We start from the raw sequence: 23,339 nt of genomic DNA on the forward strand, positions 1-23,339 counted from the left end.
TAGTCTTTGGCTGAAGGGGCCTCCGGCTGCCCCCGCATCCTTCTGTTTGCCATTTTTGGGATCCCCTGGGAAGCTTGTGAGACTTTGGGGGCAATTTATGTGTTTTGGACCCTGGGTGAGAGCCAGGGTGGATGGGTGGAGTCTTGGGTGAGAGCCAGGAGGTTGAGAGATGATGAGTGGAGAAGTGCAAGGCAATTGTCTTAATATTTATTTGTTGATTTGTATTATGTGTGCATTTGTATTGTGGTTTAATTGTGTATTTTTATAATATTTGCTGTTTTATCTTCTGTACACTGCTTAGAGATTTATATATATATTAAGCGGTATAGTATTTTAATATTTTCAGTAATATATATGCATTTTTTCTGCACCCTTTCCCAAAGTATTTGCATTTTTGTAAACATTGGCTAGAGAACTGTATTCAGATAACTGCGCATTTTGAAGGAGAGCTGTATTTCAGTTCTCATATTGTTTTGGAAAGTGTCAGTTTGATAAATTTGGCTTTAAATATAAACCAAATTATTTTTTCCCCATCCCCACTCTAGAGGGGCAAACAGATGCACATTTAGCCACATATATAAGGGCCATTTGTTATAGGTGAATAGATCACTTGAAAATACCTTTTTAGTTGCAAACTTTCAACTCACTGTTAGGAATGAATTCCCACAAGATTTTCAAGAAGGGGAGTAAGGAAGTTTGGTGCATGCCAGTACAAGATAGACATATGGAGGGGGGATGGAAAGTCAAAGTTTTCAGATGTGAGCAATAAAATAAGCAAAGCAGGTTGGACTGGTTTGGCTGTTTCCAGAACAACATGCGACAGACTGGTATTAAAGGCAGTTGAGTTCCAAAAATGTACCTCCTGGTATCCTCACAGGTACTGTGGCCTATTAGTCATGGCTTTTGATTTTGTTTCAGAAGACTGCCATGTCAAGTTTCACCTGATTTCAGATTGGAAATGCAGCCTCTGTTCCAGTTAGCTGTAAAAACAGGACTTAAAAGTTCTTGAATATGTGTTGTTCCTCACCTAATGGGGGATAAGCCATTTGTACAGAACAAGGGTCTTGCAGGCACTGAGCTGTACCTGCACATAATGCAATTGCCTAGAGAAATATGGTTGAGGTTTCCTTCTTGAAGTGCACAGGATTACATTGCTGTGGAATTGCATTCATTGCCCTCAGTTTTGCCAGTTTCTTTGTTTGCCTCAGATCACAGAACTACTTTATGTGAAAATTATAGAGTTTTATATCACCATTGCATTAGTGTCCAGACTATATGTAGCATGCAGACTATATATACAACCTTGCTAGATCTTTTTGTTTGTGATACCTTTAGCTCAGAATAGATGATAGCTGCAGCTGAAATGGGCCATTTGAGGGTCAGTGTTTACTCAATTTGTATAGGGGTTTGAGACTGTAGCAGATCTTGAACCTAAAGGTTTTGGGTATGGATTTGACCTGTATGCACTACCACCAAACTCTGGCTAAAGGAGGCGCTACTAGAAAAATAACTTAAACAGCAAGTCTACCTCTCAATAGCAATAGGTCACAGCAAATTATGTGGGGCTGCCTGGCCTCTATGAAAGTTTTAGGATAAAGGTTCTTAATGGTCTGAGCAATAATGCTATTATTCTTTATCCTGTGATAAATCATCTTTCTTTTAGAGTCTTCCTTGCCCCACCCTTTCTCAGTTGCCTCATCCATCCTCCACCAGTTGATAGCAAGCCAGTGTGGTGTAGTGGTTAGAGCAGGTATGGGGAACCTTTGGCCCTCCATATGTTGCTGAACTATGAATCATCCCTGGTCATTGGTAGGCTGATGGGAGTTGTAGCTTGGAGACATCAGGTGGGCCAAAGGTTCCCCATTCCTGGGTCAGAGTGTCAAGCTAGGGCCTGGGAGACCAGAGTTCAAATCCCCACTCAGCCATGAAGCCCACTGGGTGACTTTGGGCTAGTCACTTTCTCTCAGCCTAACCTACCTCAAAGGGTTGTTACAAAGATAAAATGGAGAGGTGGAGAAGCATGTATGCCACCTTGAGTTCCATGCTGAAAAGGTTGGCATATAAATGTAAGTAAAAAGAGATATGTTCAGGACAAACAGGAGCTTTTTGTAAAAAGAGTTATTTTTATTATCAAATTGTGCTGTTAAATTAAGCAACACATATCTACACTAACTAGCTCACATTTGCATTGCTGTAGACACCATTGTAATAATGCTGAACAAAAATACAACTTTGAAGAAACCTAGTGCAAGTCAGTGCTTTCCGTTACTACTGCAACAAACGTGTGGTTTCTTTAATTCTATATACAAGAGGATTTCCTTTCTTTCGCACTTTTGTACACTTTACATAATAAGGGATTAGGCATTATAAAAATAGACAGCATTCAAGTTGGTAATCCAAGGCTAAGCTCTTACAGTACAGTTTAGATCTGCCTTGCATCTTTTAGTCCTCCTCCATACTGATGAGATTCCTTGCCCTCAGTGGATATTGCACAAGCAGAACCTTCAAGCAGCAGCCGCCAGAAGAGACAACCATGTCACACTCTCCAGCATGGAGAAATGAAGAGTGACTGAGGCACTCTCAATAATACATATTCTGATCCCACCAGCCTGTAACAGAGAGAAAACCCAGAAGAATTAAACATTTCTCAGGTGAATTGCTAGGCTGGCTTAATTTGTCAGTACAGGTGGGGAACCTTGGGCCACATTTCCTTCTGGGGGCCACATGCTAGTCGTGGGCATGGTCAGAGGCAAAAGTGGGTGGAGCAATGTGCACAAATTTTACCTTTGTACAGTGGGCTACTTTCTACACACTCGCAACTGTCTATTCTCTATCCAGACAAGGAAAGAGCATGATCAGAAGTCAACACATTCCAGACAAGCAAAAACAGTCAAGGAGGGTGGGAATCAGCCCTGGGAAGAGGGGGTGTGGTATGGGGAGGGGCTGTAGTATGGGGAGGGTCCCAAAGACCAGACAGAGAGGCTTGAAAGGCCACATTCTGACCCATTCTCCCAAAGGGTGTTGACTCAGGGCAACTAAAAAAGTATGGTTGGAATATCACTGCAAATGGCAAGTTTTCCTAGACATCAGTCTGCCAACCAACCAATGCATTTTTTTTCTTGCTTTTAACACGGCACTGCAGCTGAAGTCTAGCTAGTGATTCATGCACTGCCAAATGGAATACCTGACGTGAGGGGGCCTACCATACCTTTCACAGATTTCTTTTGGCAACTGCAATGCTACCTGCAATAATGGGCACTCATTTAGAATGATAGGAACAGTAAGTTAATCTTTGGCTTAAGTGGGTGTGGAGATTCTCTTAACATGCAAAGAGCTACGCTACTTACTTCCAGGATACCGCCTGATTAACAACTTGCGGATTTCATCGTAGACCCATATCAAGATGGCATAAGGCATAGAAACAAACCAATACTGAAACCTAGAAAACAAAGTATTAGGCATCAAATACTATTTTAAAAAAACATAGTTAGGTCAAAGAGTCCTCTTTGGTACAGCAGTTGATGTATGGCTCAAGGAGTTTGGAGCCTTTTGACTGTAATGGATGTCCCTTACATAGTTGCAGTCAGTGTTTACAGCACCATGGGCAATAAGAATTGTCATCACAACCAAATATTGTGCAGAGGTCTTTCAAAGAGACACTCACAAAGACTGGGGAGTGATTCTACGCTCCTTCAGAACTTTATTTGGGTTCAATCCTATGACCGCAGAATAGGCACTACAGGACATATCTGATCTCCCTCTACAAGCTGGGGGAGAGAGACCTCAGAGGAGAGGATCCAGTAGTGGGTCCTTCCTTCCCACCACCATGGCAATTTCCATAATCCTGACCCTCCTGAGGTCAGAACTCCCAACATCAGGAGAGCCACTCCAAGTCATGTTGAGGCAGTTCAGCCTTCCAGGTTTCCTGACATGACTCCAATCCCAGGAGCAATTAAACCAGCTCAGGAGCTCGTTGAAATCAATCCCATTTATTTCCCTCCCATTGTCCCCAATGAGGAAGAGATAGGATAGGTTTTCTGGGGAGGTGGAAAAAATAAGCAAAGTGCAAAAGTGCCCTCGTGCTAGTGAGAGTCCACCAGGGCATTGCACAGGGCAGATAAATCACCTCCACGTGCCACCACAACCCCTGCCCCAAGCCTTAGAATTGCAGAGTTAATATGATAATGAAAAAAACCATGAGGGTTGCACAAATTATGCTTTTGTTTCTTATTTCTTTTAGCCATTTTAGGCATGACAGCTGAAGTCAGAGTGGAATTTTGATATAATCAAAAGAGTCTTCTCTATTTAATTAGCCTTGAAAAGAGAAGACTGAGGGGAGATAGGATAGCACTCTTCAAGTACTTGAAAGGTTGCCATACAGAGGAGGGCCAGGATCTCTTCTCAATCGTCCCAGAGTGCAGGACACAGAATAATGGGCTCAAGTTTCAGGAAGCCAGATTTCGGCTGAACTTCAGGAAAAACGTCTTAACTGTTAGAGCAATACAACAATGGAACCAATGACCTAGGGAGGTGGTGGGCTCACCAACACTGGAAGCCTTCAAGGGGCAGGTGGGCAGCCACCTGTTGGGGATGTTTTAAGCTGGAGTCCTACTTTGAGCAGGGGGTTGGACTCGATGGTCTTATAGGCCCCTTCCAACTCTACGATCCTGTGATTTTAAGTTTTGTAGCTGTGCTACAAAACCCACAGGTTTTGGGGCTCTGTTCTTACGAGAAGAACACCAACACTGCCGTGCCTCTGTGTGTGTGTATATATTTTAAAATTAACATCAACGTCTTGGAGGAAAGTAACTGGACTCACCGGAGAGGTGTGAAGTTCAAGGCATGAACACTTCCAAAGCCATAACAGAGAGTTAAAGCAATTCCTATCTGGGAGAATATGCCCAACCAGATCACTTTGTTTCTATGAGGGAAAAAATACATTAAGTGATTAAACAATTTGCACAATATGAATATAAACACTTCATTATTAATAGCATTAGATTTTGGATGATATCCAATGCTATTCCTACTCAGAATAAACCCACTGAGGTTAATAGACTTGGCTAACTTGGATTCATTAATTTCCATGGGGCTGTAAATGAATTAAGACTTTTATGTGAGTTGGCAAAACCTTTAGAGGTGGATGGTCACAAAAACTAGGACAGGAAGCATGTAAATGCATCTTATTCTATTATTTATCCATCCTAAATTTCAATTTTCTTATTTTGAAAATAAAAAATTGGAGATAATCCCATTAAGTTGACCACAGTTTCTTTTTAGCCCTTCAGAATGGCTACTGGGGGAAGAGTCCAGTGGTCAATTACAAAGGAAAGAGAAGAGGAGTAACGGTTGTTTTAAGGTCATCCTGCCATCCCAGAGCCCAGGTATACCTGAAAAGCCCTTGTCGGAAGATGGAATTCCGCCTTGTCTTCCTGATGATCAGGTCTGCCACTTGCTGAATGGTGATGCTGACAAAAAAGGCCGTGTAGCCATGATACTGCATCATTAGCCGTTGCTCAAATGTCTGAAAAAGAATAATGAATGGGGGGAAGAGGTCTGTGTTAAGTGGTAGACAACCTGTGACCCGACAAGCTGAACACAGGCCTCAAGCCATGTATGGGGGTGTGCCTGAAAAAGGCTTGACGATCTCTTTTTCTTTTCTTTTTTGCAGTTTAAGGTAGGCAGCAAAACCAGGATGCAAGTCAAAAATCGTGTGGGCTTGCTGCTTTAAAGAAGGCAAAGTTGCAATATAGAAAACATTACCATTTTTAAAAAGAAAGAAAGAAATTTGCATGCCACAATTAGGTTATTCCTGTATATAAATGGGGTGGCTGCTCTATTTCCACTATTGCAACAAAGGTCAGAAATGGAAATGTCATCCTTTGCCATTGGTAGATTTTATAGGACTGGGCATGTCTGCGTTTTTCATGTTTGTTGGCAGCTATCAGATGGCCTTTCAGTACAACATAGTAGAAGCATGTGGTGACTCATCTGGACCAGTTGTGGGGAACCTCAGGCCTAAGGGTCAAATGTAGCCCTTTAGGCCTCTGTATCTGACCCTTGGACATCTCCCCCAGGGAAACTCCTCTTCCCAGGCCACACCCCTCACTGGCCCTGCTGCGCACCCTCCTTTAGTGTCTGTGTCTGGTTGGAATCTGTCTTCGATCTCTGGTAATGCTTCTTGGTTTATTATTATTATTATTATTATTATTACAACAACAATAACAATAACAATAACAATAATAATAAAAACAGCGTTTATATACTGCCCCATAGCTGAAGCTCTCTGGGCAGTTTACAACAATTAAAAACTTTAAAAACAAATATACACATTTAAAAACACATTCTTAAAAGCAATTCTTGGTTGTCTGGATGGAAGGAGGGAAGGGTGGGTGAGCTGTAAAAGCTAAAATTTCCATGCATTGCTCTGCCCCTTTTGCCTCTGGCCCCTCCTACCACAGGCATGTGGCCCTCCGAAGGCTTCCCCAAAGGAAACTGGCAGTGACCAGTTTTGCTGGATACGGAGCAGAAGTGCTATGAAAACTTGTTACAGAAATATGTGCAGACAAGACATGTCTGTAGCATGACTGGAGACGATACTCTTGAGAATGCGTTAACTGTTTTTCAGCAGCCACAGAGCTGTTGAAGCAGTTTACATGCCCGATATATTGTAGCAACAATGCAACTGAGAATCAGTGTAATATATTGGACAGGCCCTACTTGTCTCACGTAGGATGGTGGTCAGCTATATCAGTACAAGCCACTCCAATCTGTTGCAAAATCGCATTTGTAGGAAAGAGAACACCAGCTACTGTTCATTGACTCATTTCAGAGGTCTCTAGATTTGGAAGAAGTGGCTCTCCCTTGACATGATGGATGTCATTGCTAGCAATACATTCAGGAGTGTACTTGTCCAGGGTCACAGGATGTTGTAGACCCCTTACTTTTTTGGGAAGCAGGGTCCTAGTCATGCTGTCCTTCATGGTGATTGGCGCCAATCAGAGTGAAAGGAGGTGAGTCAGTCACTGAGAAGTCTCTTCTCAGTAGGAAACACACAGCCTTCTCTTTCATACAGATTGGCTCCTAGGGATGTCTGTCATAGTGGAGTGTGGATGCAGAGATGACATGGAGAAAAGTGGAAAAGGGGGCTGTCTGTGAGGGTGTGTGGTGTGACAATCATGGAGGGATGCTGCACTTCTGAATTTGCCACTACACTACTGAATACATAAACTAAAACTTCCATCCTGTGCAGAGGTGATGATTTTCCTGTTCTAGTACTCAGTGTTGTGCAAGACACCCTCCATGCCTCTTCCCTTGGTGAGCTGATCTCATCACTGAAGCAAGTCCAGGGGGCACAATCATGTCAGTGGGGTGTGGGTCATGCCAACCGTTGATGCCAGTCCTGCTGGTACTAACTGGTGATTTTAGTGAAGATGATTCTAAGATGCCTTACCCATTCTTGTCCATAACTGTCTTCTAAATCATTATCAGCCATATTTTCCCAGGGAACTCGAATGTGGAGCAGAGAGTAAGGTAGCCAGCCCTGCTCAGCATAAATTGTGAAGTAGGTCAGAAAGGCCCCAATGGTCTGCAGAATACCTGCAAAAGAGAAAAGCAGAAAGGCCGAGACCTTGTTGGTTTTACAGGAGAGAAAAGAACTGACAAAAACTAATGGCTGAATGCACATTGTAGTCGCTTTTCTGGAGCCTTTTGCATCCCAGTTAATAGAGCAATGGGTTTTGCTCATTGAAGACCTGAGATAAGATCAGCGCTCAGCCGTAAACTGATTTAAACCACTACCCATTTATCACTTTTCTACTTTCACCCATCGTACCAATCTGCAAGTAGGAGTATACTGCAAGCTCCTCGTTGACCAGCCGGTCTCTTTTCTTGTGTCGTGGCTTCCTTTTCATGATATCACTTTCTGCTTTTTCATAGGCCAGTGCGACAGATGGGATCTATAAGAGAAACAAGTTACAAAAATTTGCCATCAACAGGAGATAAGTATCCATGATGTTCTCTTTTGTTAATCTAACAAGTCCAGCAGTGGCACACAAAAATAATTTCATGCTGCCAGGATAGTCTCACAATCAAATAAAAAATGCTTTGGTTCAGATTAAGGAACTCTTTATGACACATCCACACCATACATTTAAAGCACCAAAGAATTTTGGGAAATGTAGCTTGTTAAGGATGCTGAGAATTGTAGCCCTGTGAGGAGTAAACTACTGTTCCCAAGATGTTTTGGGAGAAGCCTTGACAGTTAATAAGTGGTCTAAATGTGCTTTAAGTGTATGGTGTGGATGTGACTGCTATTAAGTTTTCAGTATCCATCCCCCCTCTGCCCCCCAAGCTCAAAAAGGTGTTGCACACCAAAACAAGATTGCAGGAAAGATAGCCCTCTTTTTTTTTTTGAAAACACACATGAAGTTGCATTACAAACTGAACACTGTAAAGGGAAAGTTTTATTTCCCAGACATTAAGAACTCACAATGTCTGTGCCAAGGTCAATGAAAAGGATGGTGATGGTGCCAATGGGCAGTGGGATGCTGGCAATGATGTAAATCAGGAAAGGACAGAGTTCAGCAATGTTTTTGGTCAAGGTGTAGGCAATGGTTTTCTTCAGATTGTCAAAGATCAAGCGACCTATAGGAGAGAGGTGAAGAATCATCAAATAGCCTTTGGAAGGGACGGGCTATCATGTATCTGTGATTGTGACATGCAATTTTCCAAAATCTGCGGAAAAGATATGATTTTTTTCTTAATTTATCTGACCCTGCCATAAAATGTGCTATGCAGAAGAAGCCTTTAGTAACAGGACTGCTGTTCCTCTTATCTTGGCATCAGTTGCAGCAAATGAGCAGGTTTTAATATTTCCACGTTTAAATAATTAACATTTGTAAAATGGGATTATGTCAATCAGCTGTGTGCAGATGTGATTTCCCCTGTCCCAAAGCATATATTGCTTGCACTTTACAGCCAAGTGGTTCAGAGTAACAGGCTTCATCTCTTACCTTCCTCCACTCCAGTAACAATAGAAGCAAAATTGTCGTCTAGCAAGACCATATCAGCTGCATTTTTAGCTGCGTCAGAGCCAGCAATGCCCATGGCAATTCCTATGTCCGCTTTCTTCAGAGCTGGGGAATCATTGACACCATCTCCAGTCACGGCAACTACTGCTTCCTGCAGTACATAAGAATCATGGAATAATATAGAAATTATGCCTATAACCCTTCCTTTGCTTGGCTTCTGTTACTATGAGCTTCCTAAAGACAGTTCAGGGTCTGTATGTAGTTATTCCAAACAGTAATCTTGCTCTTTCCGAGAAAATTGATGAAAGGTTCTGAGTTACTCTCTGGAAAAGCCGAGTTATTTTGTCAGCTCAGCTAGAAGAGAAATACTAGTTGCACGAGCATCCCTGACCTTGCCTTATTCCTGCCTTAGGGGACTTGTGTTACTGTCAGGAATGGAGCCAGACTTCAGTTCTCATTCTGTCTTTTGTAAATGGGAAATATATTACAATTTCTTCTTGCTCTTTGTTATGTGGATATTTATTCACCTAAATAGGGCTTCACTTGCCCAAACCCCAGGGGAACAGCCAATGTGTTCAGATAATTCTTATTTGCACAGTGTCACATTAAGCAGTCAAGACACAATTTGCAGCACTGGGAATTTCAGACAAACTAGAATCCAGAATGCAGGTTTTGTAGTGTCAAGGGAGACCCTTTCCTTAAGTTCTTCTGAAATTGTTACTGTGACATTTGTTTCATGGTAGCATTGATTGGATTTATGCAGAAAGCTAAAGATGCTGATTGGCCAGATCCATATGTATTCAGTGAGGTTTCTGTAACCAAGTGTCCTTATTAGGAAAGGTCAGAGCATCCAAGTATAAAGGAATTTAGAGTATTGTGCGCTGAATTAAGCAGAGAGAAAACCCAGAAAACCTGATTAAGGCAAATGCTGGGTATCTTGTTCTTCACAGACTTTGTGCATTGAGACCATTTATAAATAATACTGTATCAAAGAGCTTATAGGCTCCAGTAACTAAATATAGAATATGCATACAGCACACCTCTTTCTTCCTACTGTTCATCCTTCAGAGAGCTAAATATTACTTAGGATGTGGGTGATGAGTTGTAATACAGAGAGAGAGAAAACTTGAGCCTTTTAAAAATAGAACAAAACTCGTGGTTTTCTCCTTTGTTTTTTTCCATACAGAATTAAAACCAAAGAGCTATATTTTCTATTTTTTATTGTCATAGAGGTTTTCTACTGAGAACTGTTCTGGGGAAAGGCCACAGTGATGCCACCTGTTACTACTGAAGGAAGATTCTTCGGTTCTCACCAGTCACTCACCTGTCTTTGGCAGCCTTCCACTATGATCAGTTTTTGCTGGGGTGACGTGCGGGCAAACACTATTTCTGAATGGTTGAGCAGGATATCATCCAGCTGCTCTGAAGTCATATCCTTCAGCTCCATTCCATTAACTACAGCAGCTCTGGCATCTCTGCAAAACCAAAGTGGATCACAATTAAAGTCACCATAGCATTCAGTTTGAAAGTTTCATGCAAATAATTGAGCACATCTTACTAATCTAATAGGGCACATGAAAAGCTCATTCATTCAAGTTATTGTTACAAGCATAGAAGGGAAAGCTCCGTACTTGTATTCTGAAAAATAGGGCAGGGAACCAAAGAATGATCTCAAATGGAAGCCAGTGGGGGTAGATTGTTCTAACTTGGGGTGGAACACTTTTTTTTTTCAGGCTGAGGACTGCATCCCTTTCTGGGCAATCTTCCAGGAGCCACATGCTTGCAGTGGGCAAGGTCAGAGGCAAAAGTAGGCAGAGTAACAAATGTAAGGTTTTACTTCTGCACAGCAGGCCAGTGTTGAATCACACTCATGCAGCCCTCTGTATTCTCCATTCAATCAAGCAAGAGAGATTATCAGAGTTCAAGGACACATTTAAACTAAGTAAATGCTCAAAAAATGGAAATGGACTGCCTTCAAGTCGATCCTGACTTATGGCGACCCTATGAATAGGGGTTTCATGGTAAGCGGTATTCAGAGGGAGTTTACCATTGCCTCCCTCTGAGGCTAGTCTCCCCAGCTAGTTAGGGCCTGCTCAGCTTGCCACAGCTGCACAAGCCAGCCCCTTCCTTGTCCGCAACTGCCAGCTGGGGGGCAACTGGGCTCCTTGGGACTATGCAGCTTGCCCATGGCTGCACAGGTGGCTGGGCACATATTATTATTATTATTATTATTATTATTATTATTATTATTATTATTATTATTATTATTATTTTCATCATCATCTTTATTTTTACCCCGCCCTATTTTCCAAACTAGAACTCAAGGCGGCCTGAGCTGCTCACTGTGGGGGTGATCTTTAGCTGGCCCTTAACACCCAGCACACATGAGCAGGGATTTGAACTCACAGACTCTGGGCTCCCAGCCAGGCTCTCCTCCCCACTGTGCTATTCCAGCTGTGTAAGCAAACGCTCAAGGAAGGTGCAAAGCAGAGTGGATGAGAGAGGTGGCCTGGGGAGGGGGGTGGGGAGAGTCCTGAGGGCCAGATAGAAAGTTGAAGGGGTGCATTTGACCCCCAGCCTGAGGTTCCCCACCCCCCTGCTCTAAGTGACAGGATCGACTGTGCATTGACAACAGGGTAATACATTAAGGAGAGATTTTGTTCATTGCAACCAGATGCCATCCTTACCGTTTGTTCACCTGCTCAACAGGAAGGTTGAGGCGCTTGGCAATGTCTTCCACCGTCTCACTGGTGGCCGAAATGATGCCTACACTTTTGGCAATGGCTTTGGCTGTGATTGGATGATCACCAGTGACCATGATCACCTGAAAGATGACCAGGCATTCAGAATTTATCATCAGAGGAGCCACATTAAAGATACAGCTTGTAGCATCCACAAAACACATTTACAGAGTGTGTTATAAGCGAGGAGGAGATATCAACACCTGAATAAAATAGGGTGGTTGCTTGTACATAAAGGTTTTGAATGATTACTATTTTTCCAAAATATGTGTGTGCATGTATATATTTGCCAATGTGCACTGAAATTCTTTACATTCTTGCACTCAAGTCCTGCTTGCAGGCTTCCCCTGGGCATCTGGTTGGCCACTATGAGAACAGGATGCTGGATTGGCCACTCTCCTGATCCAGCAGACTCTTCTTAACTTCCTTTACATTTGGAGGGACTTTTTTGCAACTCAGCATTTCAAAAGTTTGGGGAACCTACCTTGATCCCAGCACTCCGACATTTGATGACAGCGTCTGGCACAGTAGATCGAGGGGGATCAATCATTGACAAGAGGCCGACAAAGCAAAGATTAGAAGTAGGAAAATTCATTGAGTCAGTGTCAAAGGGATAGGTGACTGGAAATTCTTCCTCTGGCAGGTACAAGTGACAGAAGCCTAGAATTAAAAAACAAACAATAAAATAATCAAATAGAGGAAGTAAGAGAGAAAGATCATATGATGATAACTATAGGGTTTAATTGATTATATGTCCAACTAAAATATTGTAATCTCTCTTTAAGTAGATTGTCAGCTGTCCAAAAAAAATGGTGGCTAAAGCTAATTCAATGTGTTCTTTAACAAGCTGCCTATGTTGTTTACTGTGTCATGGATAGTAGTTAGCACAGCAATGAATGTGGGGGGAATGCATATTAAAAGCCATTCACTGGAATGTGTAGGAGCAAGATGTATATAATTTAGAAGCTCTAAGAGTTTATACATTAGAAAGCAATCACTAGGAGGGCAAATAGCAACTCATATATGTTTGTGGTAAGCATACATTTCCAGAGAAACATACGGTTCTTCTTACACATACATTATAAAAATCATGCTCCAATTCCTTTGCAGCACATCATGATTGTTCATGGCTATAATCATTGGTTGGTGATAAACCAATAGGCTGTGTAACATGTGAACACAGTAGACACTGAAAAATTTCAACTTGTTTATAAGTTGCCAGACACTGCTTGGATATATAATGTGAATTTGATAATACTTAATATAGGGGAAATTTGCTCCACAGGAGTTAGTAAGCCACACAACAGCCCTGTTAGTAGTTTTATGCCCATAATGCAGATCATCAGTGGCTACTCATGATGGCTATATCTTATCTCCAGTATCAGAGGTAATATGTCTCTGAATATTGGTTGCTGGGGATCAAAAGCTCATGCACTGTTTATGGCTTGGACTAGATCGACATTTGGTCTGCTGATCCAGCGGGGCTCTTATCAGTGGTGGCTGGTGGTTCCATGTCAGTGGGGCAGTGGAATCCACTCCAGACTGTAGTCTGAACTTTCATGGAGCTCCAAGGTGCTGAACCTACATTGGGCATAGGTTTCAGCACCTTGGACAACTCTATGAAAGGTCAGAATAAAAAAATCCACTGCCCCACTGATATGGAGCAACCAGCCACTACTGGCTCTTATGTTTGCTCCTATAATACATTTCAGTAGGGGCAGACACTGAGAGTAATAGCTAGTATTGGCTAATTCATAGCAGAGTAGAAATTTGAACTGGGCTCTTCTTAGTCACTGTGGGTCAAGTAACAGAATAAGGCTGATCAAACTTGGGAAAATGCAATTAGCAGCATAGTTTGTGTGTCTTTTCCCATGCTAGGTCTGCACATTCTTATAAATAAACACTTCCAAGCAGAATGGCCAAAGAGCTCGGATTGTTTCTTTTGTATTACCACAGTTCTTCCTTGAGTGACTGCAGTTTTTAACCCATTGAATGCTGCATTGTTGGGGAAATCTATGTTCTCTGTGCATATTGATTTGCAAGAGTTCAGCTCACCAAGTACTCTCTCTCCCATGCCTCCCAGTGCCATGTACGCTGTTTGGAAAGCCTCTGCTTTCTCCTCATCCAGTGGCTCCTCTTTTCCATTGATCATCATGGTGCTGCACTTCTCCAGAATCCTTTCAGGGGCCCCTTTCATCACCAGCAGGAAGCGTTTATCATTGGGGTCATCAGTCTCATGGATTGAAAGCTGGACGCAGCAAAGATGCAACCATTGAAACGCATGTCTTATTGCCTCTAAGAGGCAAATCTTGCCTTTTGAACTAATACTCCCAGGGAAGAAGAAAATAGCACCGGGCTATGCTGATCTATAGCCAAAGCTGACTGTTAGATACAATTCTGGTCTATGACAGCCTTCCCAGAATAGAGTGTAATAAATAGTTTATTGAGCTTTAAGTCACAATTATTTACATATGCCCCAACTTCACAGTGCTGTACATGTTCAAAGCTACTGTTTTTTCTGCAGGCTTAAGTGGAACCATACAATGATTAATCTTTCAACTGACAGCTTTGCTGTGCAGAATAGCAATCACAAAAGGCAATACTTCAGACGAATTAGAGTAGTTTGCTTGATTAAGCTCTGGCATTGCCACTTGAGTTTACATCTTACTTTCAAGCACATGATGAATTGTGAGAAATTTATAACACATTTCCGGTTGAGTATTGCAGCAGTGATTTTCCCCCACCCCCCACAGACACAGATCTGTTTCTTTAGACTACAGTATTCTTCCCAATTATTTTTTACCCTGCATCGGCCTGTAGGTTTTAACTTTATGGCTCTTATGACATCCCATTTTCCCTTAACAGCTCTTCTAAGAAATAAAACTTACCTGGAACTTGTTAGTGGAGTTAAAAGGAATCTCAGCCATTTTCCTGTTTCTTTTCCGGATTTCCATTACATCACCCAAAGCAACTTCAGAGAACTTCAGCAGAGCTGTTTCTGAGGCATCTCCCACCACAATTCTCTGGGAACATTTTTGAAAATTTGATTCAGCAAAAGAGTTGCATGGTGTCATCCAAACAACCAAATGATATTAGTTGCTGTGTTATCTAACCTGCTCCTCTGATTGTATCCTGTAGCATTGTAGCCAGATACTATCCTATAAGTAGAACAGTAACTATGCAAGACTGCATAGGGACTCATTCATATAAATAAAAGCAGAGATTCTAAAGGATCTTCCCAGAAGGAAGGAGTTAGTTATTGTAATCAGTGAGAGGTCTATGGCTGTAATGAATTCTAAATGGTTTTCTACTATTGTTATAGTAGAGGAATTTCTAATCTTTCTTTTTATTTAAGTGACACTGGGGACAGTTTTCAGCTCAAGAACTGTGCAGACACAAAGATTTCCACTGCTGCAACAGAAAAATTTTCCCCTCCATGCACCCCACATCATCCCAGATCAGCTTCGTAGGGTTGGGAAACACCCAGAACAGATTTAGGAGGTGCAGTAGGTGAGAGGGGAAGAACATTTTGTTGTGCAAGGAGAAATTCTTGTGCTGACAGACTGTTTGCCTTGGTGCTACAAACCAATGTAATGATTTCTGATAGTTTGAGTTGCCATGCTCTACCTTTTGGATTATTTCTCTTCACAAGAAATGCATTTCACCTTTATCTTTGACTATTAATCAAAAGGAATTTTAAAAGAAAAAAATGCTTTCAATTCAGCTGCTCACATTCTTGAAGGGCAATAGGATACATTTGCTGGGACTAAATGCCTACATGACAAATTATTTGATATAATAAGTGCCTGAAAATTCCACTAGCACTAGTCATGCCAATTTCTCTGATTTTAGAAGGAAACAGGACAGTCAATGCAAGTGGTATATGAGTTTTACCATGAAAGTTCCATTTCTAAATGGAAATCACAATTCAGAGCACCCATCAGACAGTTTTCTTAAGAAAGCAGCTAACAAAGTAATTGATACCTTCATAATGGGTTCGTTTTCTTGTCCTGGTCTGAATTCTGCCCGATTACAAAGGGCTACAATCTTTGACAGTGCCGTCCATGTGTTAGATGTTTGGTCAAATGTCTGGGCTGAAAAGAAAGTGGAGAAAATTACATTGTGTTTCAGAAGATAGTTGTCTCTCATCCTAAAAACGGAAGCAACAAAAACATTACTCCTCCCACTTTTACAGCCCCTTGACTGGTTATTTACTTGTTTGATCTTCACTGGTATCAGCTGAGTAGATCTCATTGTCAAACCAAAGATGGGCTACTGTCATCCTGTTCTGCGTAAGGGTCCCTGTCTTGTCAGAGCAGATGATGGAGGTAGACCCCAGCGTTTCCACAGCTTCCAGGTTCTTTACCAGACAATTCTTCTTGGCCATTCGCTTTGCAGTCAAAGACAAACTTACCTAACAAGGTGGGGGGAAAACACAGCCCTTATTAATCAGAATGTAATAAATAAAAGCAGACAAGCATTCCACACAAAGGATGGCGGTATGCTTCTATTCCTGCTAATTCCACATGTACACATTTTAACCTTGATTACACTTAGGCACATCTCAGTTCAGCAACATCGGCAGAATTCCTCGATATTTATGACAAGATCAGAATCTAGCATTTTATTTGGCAAATGTTGGCTTGCTTTTGTGATCATGAGCTGGAGAGTCTAATGCGCTCACGTCCTGCTTATAGGCTTCCCATTGGCACCTGACTGGCCACTGTGAAAACAGAATGCTAGGGCAGATGGGCCTTTGGCCTGACCCAATAGGGCTCTTCTTGTGTTCTTATGCAACAGTAGTATATTTCAAGGTGTCCGTTTTGATGTGAATAATACTGCTAGGGAGATTTCCTCACATGGTATCCCATCAGAAAAATAATAATAACACAGAAGTAGTAATATGCACAAGTAGCAGAGCCAAGAAAAAAGACATTCACAATTGCTTCAAATGATCAAGGAATGTTAATTATGAATATCAACCTGGAGACAAAGCAGAGAAAAGAAATGCAACAGATTAACAAAAACATTAATAGATGATGGACATAACCAAAGAGAGTAAGGAGACTTGGACATTTTAGATAACAGATGTATTTTTATCCAGGAGTCCAAAAATCACTGTCCCCTCCCAACAGATAGTGTCAGCTTTATCCATTAATAATTATGCACCTCTTTTTAATCATAAGTTGGAGATGTAGAGGCCTTGTGGCATCCGAGTGAACCCTTTCTGTTTTCAGTAGCACTTGTTATACATGTGTACACACAACCTTACAGAGTTACTGTTGGCTGTTGTAGGCCAATACTTACTGTAACTGTGGCTAGCAGCCCCTCAGGCACATTGGCCACAATAATGCCAATGAGGAAGATGATGGAATGCAGGACATGGTAATGCATGGCGACAGCAATGATGAAGAAAAGCACCCCTATGGAAATAGCTACTCCAGCCACTATGTGGACAAAGTGCTCTATCTCAAGAGCAATTGGCGTCTTCTCATTCCCAACACCAGAAGCCAGTGAAGCGATCCGTCCAATTATGGTGTTGTCACCCACGCTGATTACCATGCCAGTAGCAGTTCCTAAGGAGAAAAGGGAAAAAATCAAACATCACCAATAAACAAACAAAACCAGCCTTTGTTTATTTGGATACCAATGTCATATTTTTAATTAATTAATTTAATTAATTTCTCCAAACTTTTCCCATGCAGTTTTCTCTCTCTACTGCTGACTCTTTCAGATAAACCTCTCTTCTACTTCCCTTGATGTCTTATTTTAGTGAAAAAGATATATGTTATCTCAGGGAGGTCAAATTCTGCTTTATTTCCCTTGCTGTTCTGTTGCCAACTAAAGAAGATGACGTGTGCCTGTGTGTGCATCTCTGTGTTATATTTTTTATTTTAAAAAATCATTGACTTAAATCCTAATCCCCCCATGAAGAGTTTGCATTAATGAGACAAGGCTTTCCCTCCTCTCCCCTTCCCTCTACAGCCTCCAAAAATCTTCTTCAGGAGATTGGGGAAGTGTTGGATATGGTGTGGGTTGTTGTAAGGAGGTTGGATTGCAGATGGAGGAGGAGTTCCCCCTCCCCCTTTACGCGAATGGACAGGTCATTTAGGACCCAAGGTAAAGTTTTTATGTCAAGTTATAGAACAGCTCGTTAGAGCTACATACATGGAGGTCATGTTAGCATTTTATTGTTGTTGTCGTTATTGATTAATTACTTAAATTTATATCCTACCGTTCCTCCAAGTAGGAGCCCAGTATTTTTTTATTAGTATTGTTTATATAGTGGTATAAGTGTGCACAGTTCTTTACAGGGTGAAAACGACCATGTTCACACCATACATTTATTCCATTATTATTCCTCTTTAAAGAGCCATGGCTCCCCCCAAAGAAAATCCTGGGAAGGGTTGTTTGTGAAGGGTGCTGAGAGTTGTTAGGAGACCCTTATTCCCCTCACAGAGCTCCGATTTCCAGACTTCACTGGGAAGAGGGACTGACTGTTTAAATCACTGTGGCCACTATGAAACTACTCCCTGTCCCAATGGTCTTTCAATCTAAAATTCAACACATGGAAAGCAAGAGAGGGAGGTCAAGAAAATAGTTGTAACAGGGTAAGCACATACATTCTGTAACACATTATTAGGGCTTTGTTTTGGAAGGGGATAAGGACTAAAAGGCTGTGCCAAAGGCTTTGCAAAAGTGGTTGATTTAGAGGAGGCCTTTGAAAATATCAATGGTAACATTCTACTACAGTAACTTTTACATTGGCACAAAGTATTTGAAATGAGGATGAAATGGACCCACTGAGAATTATTTCTGGCACATAAAGTTTATCCAGATCTCCCACTCCTCTCCCCCCCCCCAAACATACACCACATGTACATACCTTCCAAGCATGTTGTGGAGTAGAAAGCAATGTTTTTTGTCTCCAGTGGGTTTTCATGAGAGAATTCACAGGAGCGGGATTGTGGTTCTGACTCTCCAGTGAGAGAAGAATTGTCCACCTGTTGGTCAAAGACAAATCTTCATATGTGATTCGGTGACCCTTCATTATGTTTACCCATCATTGGGTTTTATACAGAAAATTTATTATTATTATTATTATTGCAGTGGCTGTCACCATAGGGACATAGCAAACACAGTTGTGATGACTGTATCACTGATGGAGGCCACATCCACACCAGACATTTATTACATATTAAACAGCCATGGCTTCCTCCAAAGAATCCTGGGAAGTGTCATTTGGGAAGGTTGCTGAGAGTTGTTAGGACACTTCTATTCCCCTGACAGATCTCCAGTAACCAGAGCAGTTTAACAGTCAGCCCCTCTTCTCAGAGAATTCTGGGAATTGTAGCTCTGTGAGGGAATAGGGCATCTCCAAACAGCTCTCAGCACCCTTCACAAACTATACTTCCCAGGATTCTTTGGGGGAAGCCACAGCTATTGAATAGGGAATAAATGTCTGGTGTGGATGTGGCCAGAGTTAAAATGCAACAAGTTTCTTTTGTCACCTAAAGACTAGCAGGTGAGGAAACTGCAGTTCTCCAGATGTTGAACTACAATTCCCATCACCTTTGGCCATGCTGGCTGGAGCTGATAGGATTTGGAATCCAACAACATCTGGAGAGCCACAGATTCCCCAACCCTGTTACTCCACACTTTTTTCTACTGAAGTGGCAGTCTAAAGTGACAGAGGGAATATCTTTGTGGGGGAAATACTGGTTAAGTGTCTCCCTTTGTTCTGATATACTTGCTATATCTCCTCCATGAGACTTTGTTTTTGCATGATGACTGATATGCAAATTATTAATTCATAGACCACTTACATCCACAGTAAACAGCCTGATTTTAAGTTTATTGACCTGATAAGAAACCCCAGATGTGTTAGACTCATATATCATGCTTAGGTTACTGTGTATTCACTGCAAAACGGGGTAGACAAGCATAAAATACGTTCTTCATTATCCATCAGTTCTTTTGCTCTCTTTTAATTTACTTCATCCTTGAATTGACTGAAGGATTCATTATGGTGATGTTATCTCAATCTTACAGGATTGTGCAAACAATCCAGAGAGAGAGTCTTCCACCCACGTGGTGGTGATCATTGCCATCAATATAATGATCAAGATCTCTGTGGGAAGGCAATTTCTCATACAGGTTCAAACGAGTGTCTATTTTTAGACTCTTTCATTTGCTTGTTGAGTTATCCTTTCTTTGACGATAGGATTATGTCTCTTCATGTCCCTGATCTGTAGAAAGAGGCTGAATTTTCTCTTTGTTTCTTCTTTGGCTCAAAATTGGATTTATGTTTTATTTTTACCTTACAACCCTGGCTGGCAATTATCCGGATGTCAGCTGGTATCCTGTCTCCACCTTTGATTTCAACAATGTCGCCTACCACTAGTTCTTCTGCTGAAATGTCTTTTTTCTCTGCATCTCTGAGGACAAGGGCTCGCTGGTAAGAAAAAACAGATTAAAGTCTCGTTGAATTTTAGTCTGATTATTGCACATGTGCAGTTGCTGAAATATCTTCAGTGAGCTGAGCTACTCAGAGTTCCACATAAGATGGCCATGTGTCCAACTTTTCAGAGAATAGTACTCTGTTTCAGTGGTTCTCAAACGTTCTTTCCCATTAACTACTTGAAAGCTGCAGATGATCTTGGCAGACCATTTAATTATTTGCCTGCCTGTTGTAGCAATTGTAATGCGCTGTGCTAGGGCTGTATGGTTTTCTATTGTATTTTGATTGTATTTTACTATATTAGGATTTCCATTCCATAGAATTCAAATTGCAATGTAATAAAATGCAACATGTGAAATAAAAGAAGCAATCAAAATACAACTGAGAATCAATATGGATATTTAATGCGGGCATGCCATGTATCACCTGAATAAAACTCATGGACCACAGTTTGGGAAACCCTGCTCTGTTTGAAGATCTGTCCAGTTAAAGCCAGGTTTAAAGATAAAGAACACTGAGAAGGGAGAGTAGTAGGGATGCAAACTTTCCCATCCACAGTGAGATGCTGAACAGCAGACTGAGCAGGCACACAGCTCACCTGGCCAGTTTTCCCCATGATGGTAAGGTTGTATTTCTACTTAAATTATAACCATTCTTTCTATTTCTTTCATCTACACATATAAATTAGCACATGCACATTGTATGCAATGTATGGCTTTTCTTTCGTTCTCTATTTTAGTGAAGCATTTCCTTTTTTTGGTGATGTGTAAGTGGCTACCCTAATTTTGCCTGCAAGTCAGTACCTTCACTAGCATCATGGCAATCCATATTGCTGCCCAGAAGTCATGGAGAGGGCTCCAGTTGTGTAGGACTGGGGTCCCTAATGTCTCACCCATGGGCACCATGGTGCCCGCACAAACCTCCCTCGTTGCCTGCAAATGTCCGCTTCCTCTCCCAATTTTTTTATTTCGGGGGCTGTTTGGTTGGGAGGGTTGCCTTTGTGAGTGTTATCTATTTTATTTGCTGGGGGGGAGTAGGTGTTTTGCCTATTTTGGAGGATTCTAAGCATTGCCAGTTTTTCTTCTATGAAATTGGTATTTTTGTGGTGCCCACAACAGATTTCCAAATGTACCCCTGTGCCCTAAAAGCACCCTGGTTTAGGAGATTTACAGGGAGGGAAAAAAATCTCCAAATACTCTTTAAAATGACTACCTTGATGGAACACAGGCAACTGCCTTATATTAAGTCAGAGCCACTGGTCCATCTAACTCAATACCGACTAGTAGGAGAGGTAGTGGGCTCTCTGACACTGAAGGCATTCAAGAGGCAGCTGGACAGCCATCTGTCGGGAATGCTTTGATTTGGATTCCTGCATTGATGGCCTTATAGGCCCCTTCCAACTCTACTATTCTATGATTCTATGACTGTGCTGAATGGCAGCAGCAGCTCTCCAGACTCTTTCCCGGCCCTACTTGGAGATGCTGGGGATACTTGAGATCTTCTCCATGCAAGGCAGATGTTCTACCACTGAGTTATGGCCCTTCACCATAGTTTTTAAATACAGTGACATATTGAATAGTATTGAACACTCACCTGTGGGATCATTTTACCGAAGCTGGCCATTATGTTGGTGCTTTTAGCTTCTTGATAATAAGCAAACATCCCAGTGAGGATTACAACCAGTGCAAGGACCACACCCAGGTAGAGCTAAACAGCAAGAAGATGATCCAAGTTAGCAAAAAACAAACACACTTTCTCATATGATGTAAAACAAATTTGCAAGTGACCCAAGAAACCATCAGAATGGATTTGTTTAAATAGCAAGGAAAATGAGAGCTATGTAGCATATTATCAGTGAAATCCCTCAGTTTTATAGCAAGAATTTAATGTTGCAGGACTTTTCAACCCAAGGGAGTGATTGCAAAAACAGGTGATGCAAACATGTAACTCAAAGACAACCGATGGTCTTCAGGATCTTTATTCTCATAAATATGTGGGTTTGGAAATAATGCCAAGACCACATAAATGCCAACGCTTATGTAAGAAGTTTGGATAGTTGCTATTTAATCAGGAATACCAAAGTGTGTTTTTTTCTTTCTGTTTGCAACAGTTTACCATTGGGAAGAACAGTGCCCTACCGTTAGGCAGAGTGGGGCAGCTGCCTTCAGACAGTTGACTTGATATGAAATGGGAGCAAAATGGTAGTCCATTTATTATTGTGTTTTTACTGCCAAGGAGGGAGAGGGGCACTTGTGGGATTTCTGCCTCATGTGCCAAACTATCTAGAGTGGCCTTGAGTACTATGCACCTTGCCTTGAGGGCAGAGAGGGAGCCACAGGAAATGCAGAAACCACCATGAAAACACAATAATGCTTACATTGTCAAATGCCCCAGTAACTTTCTGATAATACTGAATTCCAAAGGCAATCCAGCAGAGGAAAGCTCCAATCCACAAGAGGATGGAAAACCCTCCTATCATCTGCTTGAGAAACTTGATGATTTCAGGAGTAGATTTGGGAGGCGTTAGTGCGTTGGGACCATCTCGGGCCAGGATCTCTGCAGCTCTTGCACTTGACAGACCCTATAGGAGAGAGAAACGTGTGTAAGGAAAGTTAGGGATAAGGAAGGAATTTGTTCAGCCCACTGTTTTGCAGCAGACTGACCCAATCTGACACTTCAAGCTTGCTTGAAGATCAAAACGTGACTCCTTGCGGGATTACACACTTCCCCAGATTCTGAAATACAGTTTCAGTGTGCAGAAAGTGCACACAAAAATACGTATTTTACTTTTTAACGGGTGTACAAAATGTGTTATTTTATGGAAACAGAAAAAAGATTTGTGTCCAGACTCAGACAAAATACAGACTATTCGTGTGTTCTTTTTTTCTCTTTTTTTTAAAGATCCATACAAAATTGTACTAAATGGACCTTTGAATGAGCTCCACGAAAACTGACATGGGTTGATATTATTAGGCTGTTCAGTCCATTCTTAGCTAAAATTAGAAATCCTTAAAGAGCACGGTCTATGTTCAACAGTGATTTTTGAGTCCCATAATTGGTAAGATGTTGACAAAACTGTTGTTGTACCTATTTACAGTATTTATA

At 41.6% G+C, this 23,339-nt stretch overlaps 1 protein-coding gene across 1 annotated transcript in view; it reads right to left on the reverse strand.

Moving 5' to 3' along the window:
• Positions 1-2,182: 2,182 nt before the first annotated feature.
• ATP12A (ATPase H+/K+ transporting non-gastric alpha2 subunit) overlaps positions 2,183-23,339 on the reverse strand; it is a 28,668-nt gene continuing 7,511 nt past the window's right edge. The window contains exons 4-23 of the mRNA XM_061593571.1: positions 22,612-22,815; positions 21,828-21,941; positions 20,094-20,228; positions 18,660-18,777; positions 17,081-17,349; positions 15,989-16,187; positions 15,758-15,867; positions 14,662-14,796; positions 13,829-14,021; positions 12,258-12,433; positions 11,720-11,856; positions 10,357-10,507; positions 9,015-9,183; positions 8,492-8,646; positions 7,835-7,958; positions 7,454-7,599; positions 5,391-5,524; positions 4,820-4,921; positions 3,348-3,439; positions 2,183-2,609 (exon numbers count right to left, since the gene is read on the reverse strand). Coding sequence (XP_061449555.1) covers positions 2,581-2,609; positions 3,348-3,439; positions 4,820-4,921; positions 5,391-5,524; positions 7,454-7,599; positions 7,835-7,958; positions 8,492-8,646; positions 9,015-9,183; positions 10,357-10,507; positions 11,720-11,856; positions 12,258-12,433; positions 13,829-14,021; positions 14,662-14,796; positions 15,758-15,867; positions 15,989-16,187; positions 17,081-17,349; positions 18,660-18,777; positions 20,094-20,228; positions 21,828-21,941; positions 22,612-22,815 — 2,892 coding nt within the window. The 3' untranslated portion in view covers positions 2,183-2,580. The remainder of the gene's footprint in view (positions 2,610-3,347; positions 3,440-4,819; positions 4,922-5,390; positions 5,525-7,453; positions 7,600-7,834; positions 7,959-8,491; positions 8,647-9,014; positions 9,184-10,356; positions 10,508-11,719; positions 11,857-12,257; positions 12,434-13,828; positions 14,022-14,661; positions 14,797-15,757; positions 15,868-15,988; positions 16,188-17,080; positions 17,350-18,659; positions 18,778-20,093; positions 20,229-21,827; positions 21,942-22,611; positions 22,816-23,339) is intronic.

The sequence above is a fragment of the Rhineura floridana genome, chromosome 12, assembly GCF_030035675.1.
Source record: "Rhineura floridana isolate rRhiFlo1 chromosome 12, rRhiFlo1.hap2, whole genome shotgun sequence".
NCBI lineage: Eukaryota > Metazoa > Chordata > Lepidosauria > Squamata > Rhineuridae > Rhineura > Rhineura floridana.